The 12,221-nt window shown below is 35.0% G+C and overlaps 2 protein-coding genes across 2 annotated transcripts; both read right to left on the bottom strand.

Annotated features, from left to right (window-relative positions):
* Positions 1–2,457: 2,457 nt before the first annotated feature.
* Positions 2,458–6,896, bottom strand: LOC107767546 (methyl-CpG-binding domain-containing protein 7-like). The gene is made up of 7 exons (XM_016586578.2): positions 6,611–6,896; positions 5,077–5,193; positions 4,903–4,941; positions 4,140–4,277; positions 3,156–3,317; positions 2,844–3,072; positions 2,458–2,733 (listed from the first exon to the last, which is right to left on the bottom strand). Exons 1-6 carry the CDS (start codon positions 6,821–6,823, stop codon positions 2,848–2,850), a joined length of 894 nt encoding a protein of 297 aa, XP_016442064.1. The 5' UTR covers positions 6,824–6,896; the 3' UTR covers positions 2,458–2,733; positions 2,844–2,847.
* Positions 6,897–11,097: 4,201 nt separating this feature from the next.
* LOC107767545 (zinc finger protein ZAT12-like) lies at positions 11,098–11,926 on the bottom strand. Its single transcript, XM_016586577.2, has one exon. It carries the CDS (start codon positions 11,794–11,796, stop codon positions 11,254–11,256), a length of 543 nt encoding a protein of 180 aa, XP_016442063.1. The 5' UTR covers positions 11,797–11,926; the 3' UTR covers positions 11,098–11,253.
* Between the last annotated feature and the right edge of the window lie 295 nt (positions 11,927–12,221).

Raw genomic sequence — 12,221 nt, 5'->3', positions numbered from 1 at the left:
GGAGTTTAAATTTCATTTCCAAGTCCCATACTCGCATTTCTCGATTGTGATTGATAACAAGTGAATCCTGCCTTTTTGGATGGTCAACATGAAATTTGATTATTTGCCTTGTGGATAAATTATCTTTTCTGCAGGGAATGTATCTCCATCAAAGGGTTTGGATAAGTTCCAATCTGTTTTCAAGATGTCTAGAAGCACTTTCGACTACATATGTTCCCTTGCAAAGGAGCACATGCAGCCAAAGTCGGCTCACTTTGTATTCTCAAATGGCAAGCCCATGTCTTTGCATGAGCAAGTAGCGCTAGCTCTAAGGAGGCTGAGCTCGGGTAATTCTCTAATTTCTGTGGGTGACTCGTTTGGCGCACACCACTCAACTGTGTCTCAAGTAACTTGGCGCTTTATAGAGGCTATTGAGGAGAAGGGGCTTCACCACCTACGGTGGCCTTCCACCGAGCAGGATATGACACAGATAAAGTCCAAGTTTGAAAGAATCCAAGGACTTCCAAACTGTTGTGGTGCAATCGATACTACACACATCACATTGATGTTATCCTCGTCCGAGCAGACAGCTGACGTATGGCTAGATCAAAACAAAAGCCACAGCATGATCCTACAAGCAGTTGTTGATCCCGATATGAGGTTCCGTGATGTTGTCACGGGATTGCCAGGAAAGATGAAAGAGAATTCAGTACTTCAGAGCTCAACCTTTTTTAAACTCTGCGAGAAAGGAGATAGATTGAACGGGAACAAGATAAAGCTATCTGAAGAAGCAGAAGTACGCGAATATATTATTGGTGATTCTGGTTTTCCCTTGCTACCTTGGCTTTTAACTCCTTATCAAGGGAAGGAACTTTCAGAATCTAAAGCTGAGTTCAATAAGAAGCATTTTGCCACCCGTATCGTGGCACAAAGGGCATTGGCAAGGCTAAAGGAAGTCTGGAAAATGATTCATGGATTAATGTGGAGGCCGGACAAGCACAAGCTACCGAGATTTATCCTTGTTTGCTGCATTCTCCACAACATTGTCATCGACATGGAAGATGAGGTTCTGGACGAATTTTCTCTATCTCATCACCACGATACAGGATACGGGCAAGAGGTTTGTGAATCTGTCGACAAGACTGCTTCAGTTTTAAGGGACAATCTGTCCCTGTACTTATCTGGGAGGTGACATTCTTAAATAATGTCACTGTTTCTTAGTGAAGGAATAGCATAAGCTATCAATTTGATGGCAGATACAGAATATTTTCAAAAGGATATGTAGGCACTAATATTTGATTTTTAATTTTTATTTTTATAAGTTTATTTAGGTGGTTCCTGTTTCAGAGTGGATACTGAGATATATTACTTGTAGGAAAATAAGTCATTATTGGGCTCTTTTCCTTATTTAATCATACATTATTTTCTTCTCCTAGGAATTTTGCTAGTTGTTTAACCTGTGAATGCATGGTTCCAACATTGTCCAAATTCCTGGTACCTTTCAATTGCCAGACATTTGGCTGGACACAAATCAAAGTGTTCCGTTTCATTACAGCAGACATGACCCAAACGAGTCGATTTTTATGGTCCTAATTCCTCAAATGAAGTCTTTAATTTTGCCTTTGCAATGATGTAAATAGAGCTAATTCTTTTTACTGTATCCCAGGTAAAAATGCAGCGCGGACAAATACCCAGCTGCTACCCCCCTCCTCCCGCAATTTTTTTTTTTTGTAATTTCAAATTATTATTTTTTTCGTTTTTTCTGCCCTCCTCCCCTGGAAAAAATATTTTTTTAAATATATTTTCAGTAATAACTACGGGTTCAACTGAACCCATAACTTTCGACACAGAGTAAAAATTTGTATGTAAAAAATAGATATAGACCCATAACTTTAAAAATATAATGGGTTCAATGTTAAAAACATTAAAATTGAATCCATAGGATTTAAATTCTGAATTCGCCTCTACGTTGGGAGTATGAAATTTGACTTAAAAAATGGCTCTCACGCGCCTACAAGGGTGAGGCAAATCACACATGGAATCTAGTTAGCTTTTGTATCAAAGTGGAACAAAAGAAATGAGGTTGGAGGGCCAAAATGGAACAAGCTGAGTTAAAGTGCCAAAATGAAAAATTGGGCCAAATTTAATGGGCTGTCTATGTATTTGGCCATTGAAACTTCTTAGTTTACTCTTAAATGGCATGCTCTTATAGCCAAGAAATGTAACGGCATATTTAAGATTACAAGTTCTAAATGATACTTTGGATATATGCCAAAAGATTTTCCTTTTTTTTAAAACTCCATGCCAACCAAACACCGTCGTGTAAAATGAAACAAAGGGGAAACAATTTTAGCAATGATTTGATGTTGATTCAAGCAGCAGCCAGCTTTTCAAATAGAGCTCATGCAAGTACACTGGATTGCACTTGAACTGACATCAAATCACCCATAGTAGCAAACTAGCTATTGTATTCATCTATGAAAGGTAAACATGCACCATAGTAAAAAGTTGCCAAAACTGTAATAGGATACATCAGTTGGACGTTGAGAGCACGAGCGGACATAGAAATAAACAGGACAACAGATTCTGTACAATGGTTAGGAAGTAATGTTAGATGGAGTTCCATAATGTCAGTATGTACAAGATCAGCATGTAATTCTCTAGGTTTTACAAGCAGTCCAAGCTTTGCTTGTAACATAAACTATTGTTTCCATCTGGATTTTTTTCCTGGACTCTCCGACTATCCGTCTTTAACTGCAACGAAGATAACCGATTGGTTAGAAACATATTTGGTCACACAGTACTATTCGATCTGTATATGAAAAGGAGTATAGATCAGTTGAAGCTTTAGCGTGTTGGCTTACCTTTCTAGTCTGAGTTTTCTGCATTCGGAGTCTCATCATTCATGAACAACATGAATCTTTTAGTCCATTGCTGTTTTACCGAATCAGGGATTGGTGTTCCAGCAATGAAAGGGTCCCAACCATCCCCTTTAGGACTAGAAAGAACCCAATTTACTTTTGCAGGTGGAGAAAGAAATGACGACTTCTGCAAATCCTCTCTGGAGATGTTTCTCTTACATGGAACGGATTTCTACAAAGACACAAAAGAAGACATATCTTGACATCAAAAAGAGATAAATGTCATGCATTTTGACGTTCAAGATATTAGCTCACCTTTGCCTGATGGTGCAACTTAAACATCTTGGAGAGCGGTTTATTCTCTTTTAGTTCTTCTAGAGTAGCTGACAAAGGAACATCTTCTCTCATTTCTGCTAAGTATCTCTGTGCTGCTATTCTGGACCTAAACTTTAGTCCAGTTACTGGTTCATAGTAATACTGCGTACAAGGAAAAAAAATAGTTGCAACTTCGCCAGAACAAAAGGGGGAAAACGTGAAAAGGGATAATCTTTGTCATAGTTGTGAAAATGAGAAAGAACATCATGGTAAAGAGAAGGTTTAGCACATTCCATAAGATAGATTGCTTGTGACATATCAGCAAGGTTTTGAAAAAATAATCAAGTTTCCAATTCCAATAATGCTATAAGTCTGTAACAGCAAGGGTAATTCAGTAACACACTCAATGCCTGCCACTCAAACAGATACTATTATAAGTGACCCATTGAAAAAGAAAAAAAAAGGCAGCCTGGTGTACAAAGCATCCGGCGTTCACGCAGGGTCCCGAGGAAGGGACGCACCCCAAGAGGGTGTGATGTAGGCAGCCTACCCTGATGCAAGCATCAGCTTCGAACCTGACTGTTGTCCATTCGAACAGTTTCGCTCAAATAGCTCTCTTCAAATCATGCAAAACTGAAGCACTTAAATCAGTGATCTCCTGCATGAAACATTTATTTTTGACAGTTGATCTCTCTACATAAAACATGATGTAAGATGTTTAGGAAAAGCACACAAACAGGGCTACCAATTTTCAGGGTGATATGTTCCACCTGCCTCGTCTCGCGCTATCCATTCTTAGGGAAATGCTCTCTTAACTTGGATGCAAAAAAAAAAACTTAGAACTTTCAGAAGTTTAAACTTTGGATTATGTAATGAAACATCATTTTTGGACATAAGTGATAGAGCTAATTTGGGGAAACTTGATAGCAGCTGAATCAAGAAAGATAAACGAATTCACTATTTTTGAAGGACAAGAGAGTGTACCTTGTCCACGAAGCTTCCGTCTCTACGTGGTACCTCTTCTATCACCCAACCATCTGGAAGTTCATAGGGTAAGGTGGCTGCACTTCTTGATGGCACAATTGCCCATTGATTCAACTGCTCTTCGTCCATTCTCACTATCTGCAATTTTGTCGCATCAGTTTCAGTCTTTACTTGCATAGCATAAAATCAAAGTAAAACGAGTTTGTTTCTTGTCTAACTATCTGTAAAGGAATATAATTCCCTGGATTCATTCACCTAATGTTTCTGCGCAAACAGCAGAATTATGGCTTTGCATCCTATAGATGTTCAATTGAAGCTTGTGTTTTCTAAAATCACAAGAAAACAATGGCAACAGAGAAAAAGAAACATTCTGTTCATATATTTCAAAGTTCCTAAACATGCATATTCCAATTGAATATCCATGCTGGACATGAAACAGATGTTGCAATATTAGACAGGAAACTTGGACAGTCACTTTATTATTCCGGAATTACTATATGGAGTAGTATGTTAAATCACAAAAATATTCAGAACTTCTTTTCTACTCAAATAATGGCCGCAAAGCTCAAAAATATAAGTCTATTTTTTACGGCATATTTCTTTTTTCAATTACAACTTACAAGAACGAGGGGAAGAAAAAGAGCAACAATATGGACTGTCCAAATGAAAATAAAAGTATAACTATACTAATAGATCTCCACATCCCATCCATCAAAAGTAATTAAGTCAAAGAACTGAGGGCCAAAGTGTAGTCAATCTGTACCTTTCCACCATAAACAACCATCTTCCGAGATACAGAACTCTGTGAAGTATGAATACTCCGTCGATGATGAAACAGAAAAAGACCAAAATAAGAAAGAGAGTTTTCATATTCAGACATCACTAAGACGAGAGAAATTACAAACATCCTTTTGAAATATTCAAATCTTACACTTGCCTGATTGTGTCTCACTATCAATGCCCTGGATCTAGGAGCATATATCTCTCCATTCAACCGTCTCTCGACTTCTCTCAATGATCTGAACTTTAGCCCAGTCCCGGGCTCATAGTAGTACTGCATGATAAACGTAATGTCTGTTATAGAGTATGATGTAATAAACACAATTTGCATCTTACCAAACAACCTGGCATTTAGTTAACGCCGAGCTAGCTCCATCACAAGGGAAAAAAGAAGGTGCTAAAGCCTATATAAGTCACTTAAAAGTTCAGTATCTCCTCAGAAATCCATCGAAATTTGATACTTATTCTCACTTATAACATTAAATCCTTCAAGTAATATCTAGTCCACAGAGCAATTCTTATCATTTGAGATCTTGTAAGCTATACATACAGTTTAAAGACTAAAAGATCTCGCGTTAACCAATTTTCAATTAAATTCAGCTTTCTTCAAAAATCCTTGATGCTTCTCTTATTTGACAGCTACACCGGTGGACCCAGTGGCGTACGCATGATTTTTTATAAGCGTTATCACAACTTGAAGAAATGAACTAATAAATAACTTGAAGAAATAAGCGGCATCATTTTCTATATTTATCTCCCATTTTTTAATTTTTTCTTATACATAACTAGTAAAAATTTCGACGAAGCAGTGTCCGGTGACACAACATAGGACAAGGTGTATACGCCCCTGGGTGGACCTACCGTATAAGTTCCCGAGGGACAAATTATCCGGTTGTCCAGCAAATACATTAATGTTCAAAGTCTACGACAAAATCACTCAAAAACAGGTTACTGATATAATGGATAGTCTATGCATCAAAATTAAGAGTAAAAAATGCAGCGCACTCTGAAACATGCAATATTTCTTGAAAGGAAGAACACAAGTATAATACTATAGCAACACTCGGCCTTTGTCAGTGAACTACATCTGCCCCTCCTGAATAGTTGGAGAGACAAAAATCATTCAAACATGTTATCCTGTCAACTTCAATTAGACCCAAATTTAACTAAGCAATTTACTGTATCTTTCTTTTATCACTTACTCTTGTGGAAAGTTCCAAACCAGAAAAAATTAAGTAAAAATAGAAACGAATAGCTTGCACGCAACAAATTAATTCAAGTAATATAAAAGGGCAGCCCGGTGCACTAAGATCCCGCCGCTATGAGCGGGGACCGAAAAAGGGTCGGACCACAAGAGTCTATTATACGCAACCTTACCTTGCAGAAATGCAAGATGCATTTCTGCGGCTTGAACCCATGACGTCCGCCACTCATGTAATATGCAAAAGAATTTAACTTATATATAGACACAGATAATGTAAAGAAGTTTCACATTAATAGTATGATTTAACCTATTACAACAAGTTATTTAACTTTATTTTTCAGGTTAACAAATTAGTCTTATTATAGACAGTTGCTTGTTATAGTGAGTCATTTTAACATGATGGCATAAAAAGTTCTATGTTATCAAATGCATAAAAAAATTGCATTAAATTCTATATAAAAATGAAGTTAAAAGGAAATGTAGAGACCTTGTCAACTCGACAGCCATCAGAGCGAGGAACTTCTTGAACACCCCAACCAGGGGGCAGCTTAAAGCTGCTTGAGTATGTACTGTACGGAGTAATGGCGGTGGTGGTAGGTGGCACAACCATTAGTTGGCCGTAAGATGAGTATTCTGCGCCGCTTCGGTGGCGGCGTGTCGGTGGAAGTGGCACCAGCATTGAGGAATTGTGTTTCTCCATGTTTGACAAGATTCTCAAAGTGACAGAGACCACCTAGTATTTTCTCTACAAACTTGGTGGCATTGCAACAGCATCTTTGTTTATTGTTTTGACACATTAGTACGTACTCATATCCTTTATTTTATTGTTTTTGGTGGGAAATTTTGCTACTACTTTTTTTGTTTTAACTATTTTAATAAGCATTTATATATAATGACTATTATTACTACGGTCCGCTTTAATTAATTTTTTAGCCTTTTTTTATGATCCACAATATTTAATTTTTTCAGATATCAAGAAGGGGTTAACTTCTTTTTTTCAAAGTTGCCCCGAGAGTAAAGAGCCTAGAAATATTTATTATATTTTTAAGGAACAAATTAAAGTTAATATAATCAATTTCATTGTTAATTAATGCTAAAAGTTGGATTCCTTACTATGTGTGAAAATAGCCAAAAAATTAATTAAAGTGGACCGGAGGGAATATTATTATAAGCGTATACATGATTTAATTAATAGTTCAAACTTTAAGATTTTTCGTACTGAGCTTATTTACACTTTTAAACTTGTATGTTTGAAATTTAATATCTGTTATTATTTTAGTTATTTTCGCAAATATACCTATGTTTCGTATAGAAAATACTCTCTATATTTAATGTATATGACATATTTCGTCTATCAAGTGTCAATTAATTTTTGAAGTTAAATTGAATTAGTTCAGCTCAGTAATTTAAAATTTAAATTTAAATATTTAAATGTAATACAAAATATATTATTAGTATTCTTCTAAAGTCCAATATGATTAAAAAGACAAAATTTAAATATATTGGCCAAACACCACATAATTTGAATCAAATGTGTATAAATTGAAAAGGAAAGAATATTGACGAGTACTTTAGTTGAACTAACTTATTGAACGAAGAATTCTTCCCACTATTTTCTTCAACAATAACACACGTGTTCATATGTAAGAGAATAAATTATTCCGAGGAAAAGACACTAAGCAAATCCGTAGAACTTTACAAACATAAACCATGGCAAGGTTAAGGATCAAGACTCGAGCTTTCCTAGTCTCTTAAGTATTTTCGAATACTAATATCTAGAGTTAAATCCTAATTAAATATTGGACTTTTTTTCCCAGTCAAACAATAGGAGTACGAGCGAGCATTTATGTATACAGTACTCGTCTCTAACCGTACTTAATTAATTCAATATGAGTTTAACTAATGAGTTCATTACTCAAATGGTTACTCAGCTATTCGAAATTATTTACCAAAATCATCTTTCTTTCGTTTGTAGCAACAAAGTCATTTAACTATGTCAACCCAGGATTTTGTGCAAGTGGGTTCAATCTTAGAAGTACATACTTTAGTCGTAAAATAGTAGTTGTCAAGTGGGTTCAAATAAAATATTTATACAAAAGTTACGCTGCTTTAATTGTAATTTATACATATACACAATATTATTTTTTAGTGAAGCGGGTTCAGTTGAACCCGCTTGTTACCACTGAACCCGCTTGTTACCATATGCGTCCGCCACTGATGTCAATAGCACTCAAAAGGTCACACAACTAGATTTCTCAAATTTTGATCGCCAAATACCTATTTACCCTCTAAATTATCCACTTTTATCTTCTTCTTTTTTAGCTTTCTAATATAATAATTTTTTCTCTTTTTAATTTATATTATGGACTTACCTTAGAATAAATAAATTTTATTTATAATTAAAAAATTAAAATAGTATTTAAAAATATATATTGTTGGAATAATAAAATATTGAGCATAGTAGAGAGTTAATTAGAACAATTTGTTCGTAATAATAGTTTTGATATTAAAAAAAAAAACTCAAAAAATTATTTACATAATTGAGAATGAAAGATAATAATGTTTTAAAATATATATCCATGCACGTACTATTGAAAATAATTATTTAAAATAAAAGTACTTTTGTAATTTACATTACATATTCTTAAATATTATGCTCAATTACATTATTATTTCGACATTATAATGCTAGAAAAATAATTTTTTATTTTAAAAAAATATTTTGTTCTATAGGTAAGTCCATAATGTTGATTAAAAAGAAAAAAAATCATAATATTAAAAAAACAAAAAAGCAGAAGATAAAAGTTGATAATTTAGAGGGTAAAATAGGTATTTGGCGATCAAAAGTTTGATAAATCTAATTGAGTGACCTTCTGAGTGCTATAAGCATAGTTAAATGACTTTTCTGTTACAAACAAAAGAAATATGACTTTGTTAGATAATTTTGTATAGTTAAGTGATCATTTGAGTAATGAACTCCTTTTCTAATATACAACATAGAAATTTTTACACCATCAAGTTATCTATACGACGAATATATTGTGCTTGCATGTTCAATGTTCTATCCTTGAAAAACTAAACTTTTAAAAGATAGAAGTTAAACTGAATTGTCCGTATATATAAGTTAAATTAAGTATTAACTGAATATTGAAGAAAACAAGTAGACATGAGATACAACAGTGAAATTTGTTTTGCTGCTGTGAATATGTCGTTTGATTTGTACGATTACAGACCAAAGTTATGTGGATGCGAGAATTGTCAGCTGCTGCGCTATTTACAACAACAACAACTACTTCAACAAGATTTACGACTGGCACAAACTTATGGAACTTTGAAGAATTCTACTGTTGGTGTTGTTGGTTCTCAATCTGAGTTTGAAGAATTCCATGGCTTCTCCGAATTTCCCATCTTTTCTTGAAGTTGATAGCTCGTTTTTTTTGCGCCTGTTATATTGCCCATGCTCCTGAGTGGGCGAGGGAGAGGGGTGGGGGAGGGAGTTTTGTTACTGCCCCATATCGTGTTGGGTGGGAGGCCATTTATCTCCTTATATGCCCTTGGGAAATCCTAACCTCTTGAATTAGCTTGAATGGCGAAGTAAAAAAATTCAATAAGGGTATTCAAATTTTGAGGTCCTTTGCCAGTGTGCTATGTAAGGATGTTCAAAGTCTATTTTTAATGAAATTTTTACCTCATATAGCAAAGGTTGATACTTTATTTATTTTAAATAAATACCCCTTTAAAAAATTATATTCCATATCTACCTTTTGATTTTTATAGCCAAATATCTATTTATGGTCACCTCCTACCCTTAAGCCATAAAATACACTTTATACTATTATTTTTCTCTCTCTTTCTTTCAGATTTTTCTCCACCCTCTCTCTCTCTCAAAGCCATAAAAACTCATGGATTCTCTCTTAACATTTCCTCCATCGATCGTTCTTCCTCCTGGAAAGCTTCTCCGCCACCACCACCATCAACGGCGAATCTCCACTCTTTCTTCTCACGCCAAGCCAAAATCACCGTTTCCTCAATTTTGGATACCTAGAAGTTGTAATAGAACGAGGTCTATAGCTGTTTGTTGCAAATTGAGTAGCGGAGGAGACAAAGAAGGAGATGAAAGTTCGACTGGTCTACTGTGCTTCCTAGATCTCTTTGGACTGGGTTCTTGATCCAAACGGGAACAATGACGTTTTGAGTTAGAATCCCGGCCCTCTCGACGAGGCGACATTAGGGTTGTTCTTGAACAAAGACAGCGGAGTTTGGGGCTGAGCAAATTGATTACCTTTTTTTAAAGTGTATTTCAATGTATCTCGCTGTATTTCCATGTATTTCATTGTATTCATTGTCTTTTTTTTATTGTATTCCAAAGTATCTCGCTGTATTCCATGTATTTCATTGTATTCATTGTCTCGCTGTATTCCAGGAATGTATTCATATATTTTTTAATTAATATAATTTATGTATTCAGATGTATATACGTATTCAAATGTATCTGCAGTATGTATTCATATATTTCTGCACTATAGATGAATCTCGGTGATTGCTCTGTTTTAAAATATTTAGCATATTTCGCTTCAAATACAGATTATGGGTGATGTAATTGAGTTAGTTGAGTTATATTAGGAGCCTATTGTGTTAATTGATTCACTTTTCGTTTAAAAACAGCTGCATAGACCACGATTTGCGCTATTTACGTTAATGTATTCACAAATACATATTGTGAATACAGTCGAATACAATAATTGTATAGCTGGAATCCCCTATTTCACGCCGAGTTTTGCTACTGTATTCATGAATACAATAGCTTAAATACATCGAATACACTCTAAAAAAATTGAAAACATAGCTATAGGAAATAATATAGTAAATGGAAGCTACAACTAGCTACATAAATTGCTCAATATGTCTGATTAATTAAACCAGTACTACTCAAGGTAAAAGCAATCTCAATGAAAAGAAAAGTCGCTTATACTGTGAATGAGTAAAAGAATCAATGGAATCAAGTAAATATACATGAAAAATGAATTCAATTCGGTGTCGGAAAAGAATATAGTAATAATTAAGAAAACAACTATAGCTTGTCAGCTTCTCCTAATTAATATCCACAAGAATATAACAATGGAAAGGGACTTAAAAGAAGCGTCGCAAAACCGGAGATGAAACCGGCTCCGTCGGCCATAACTTCAGATCAACATCTACATCAGGGGTTAAGTTCAAGTCCAAGCAAAAAATTCTCTTGCTGCTATTTGACTTCTTCAAAACCGGTATCATCTTCTTTCCGACGACCGGAATAATCGTCTTTCCGGCTGCCGTCGAGGTTTTATTAATTTCATCACGGTGACGCCTCATGTGTCCACCTAAAGCTTGACCCAAAGAGAACTCCATACCACAAATAGAACAATCATGCATTTTATTCTTTTTGGATTGCACAAGAAAATCTCCGGCTCCGGTGAGTAATTTTGGCCGTTTATGACTTGCCCTGTGGCCGCCAAGAGCTTGGAAAGATTGGAAGCGTTTATTACAAGTCTTGCATTCAAACTCATTGTGATAATCTCGATCTGTTGAAGTGGTGTTGTTGTTGTTTAAACGAGACAATAGCATTAAAGCGCAGTTAGCCATGGCTTCTGCTTCCACTTGCCTTTCTTCTTCTCTGCTTCTTTTCATACTAGTCATGTTACGTTGGAAGATTAATTCAAAGTTGTAGTATGAAATTCAAGAACGAAAATACGAAGAGTTTTTTGAATACCAAGTTTGAAACTTTGAAAGAATAGTGAGAACTTAGAAGTAAGAGATATGATACATTTGGTTTGGTATTGCTTCACATATATATAGGTTTGAGTTAAAAGCTTGTTTCTGACTTTTACGTGTTTCACAAATACATGACAGTTTTAGGACAATTTAATAATAGTATTCTTGTTTTAGTTTTCCTTGTTGGTTAAGTTTAGTCAACGAAATGGCCGGTATTGCAAAAGTAGATAAAAATAGACCGCGTTTTTGTCAAATAATGTGAATTAAGGAATTTTTCAGGTCATGTGATGCGAGCGGAACCAAAGAAAGAAGAAAAGTAAAAGAAACTTTGTATATATTAATGTTGGGTT

The sequence above is a fragment of the Nicotiana tabacum genome, chromosome 18, assembly GCF_000715075.1.
Source record: "Nicotiana tabacum cultivar K326 chromosome 18, ASM71507v2, whole genome shotgun sequence".
NCBI classification, from domain to species: Eukaryota; Viridiplantae; Streptophyta; class Magnoliopsida; order Solanales; family Solanaceae; genus Nicotiana; species Nicotiana tabacum.
The sequence above is the reverse complement of the archived record's forward strand: the minus strand, read 5'-3'. Positions and strand labels throughout refer to the sequence as shown.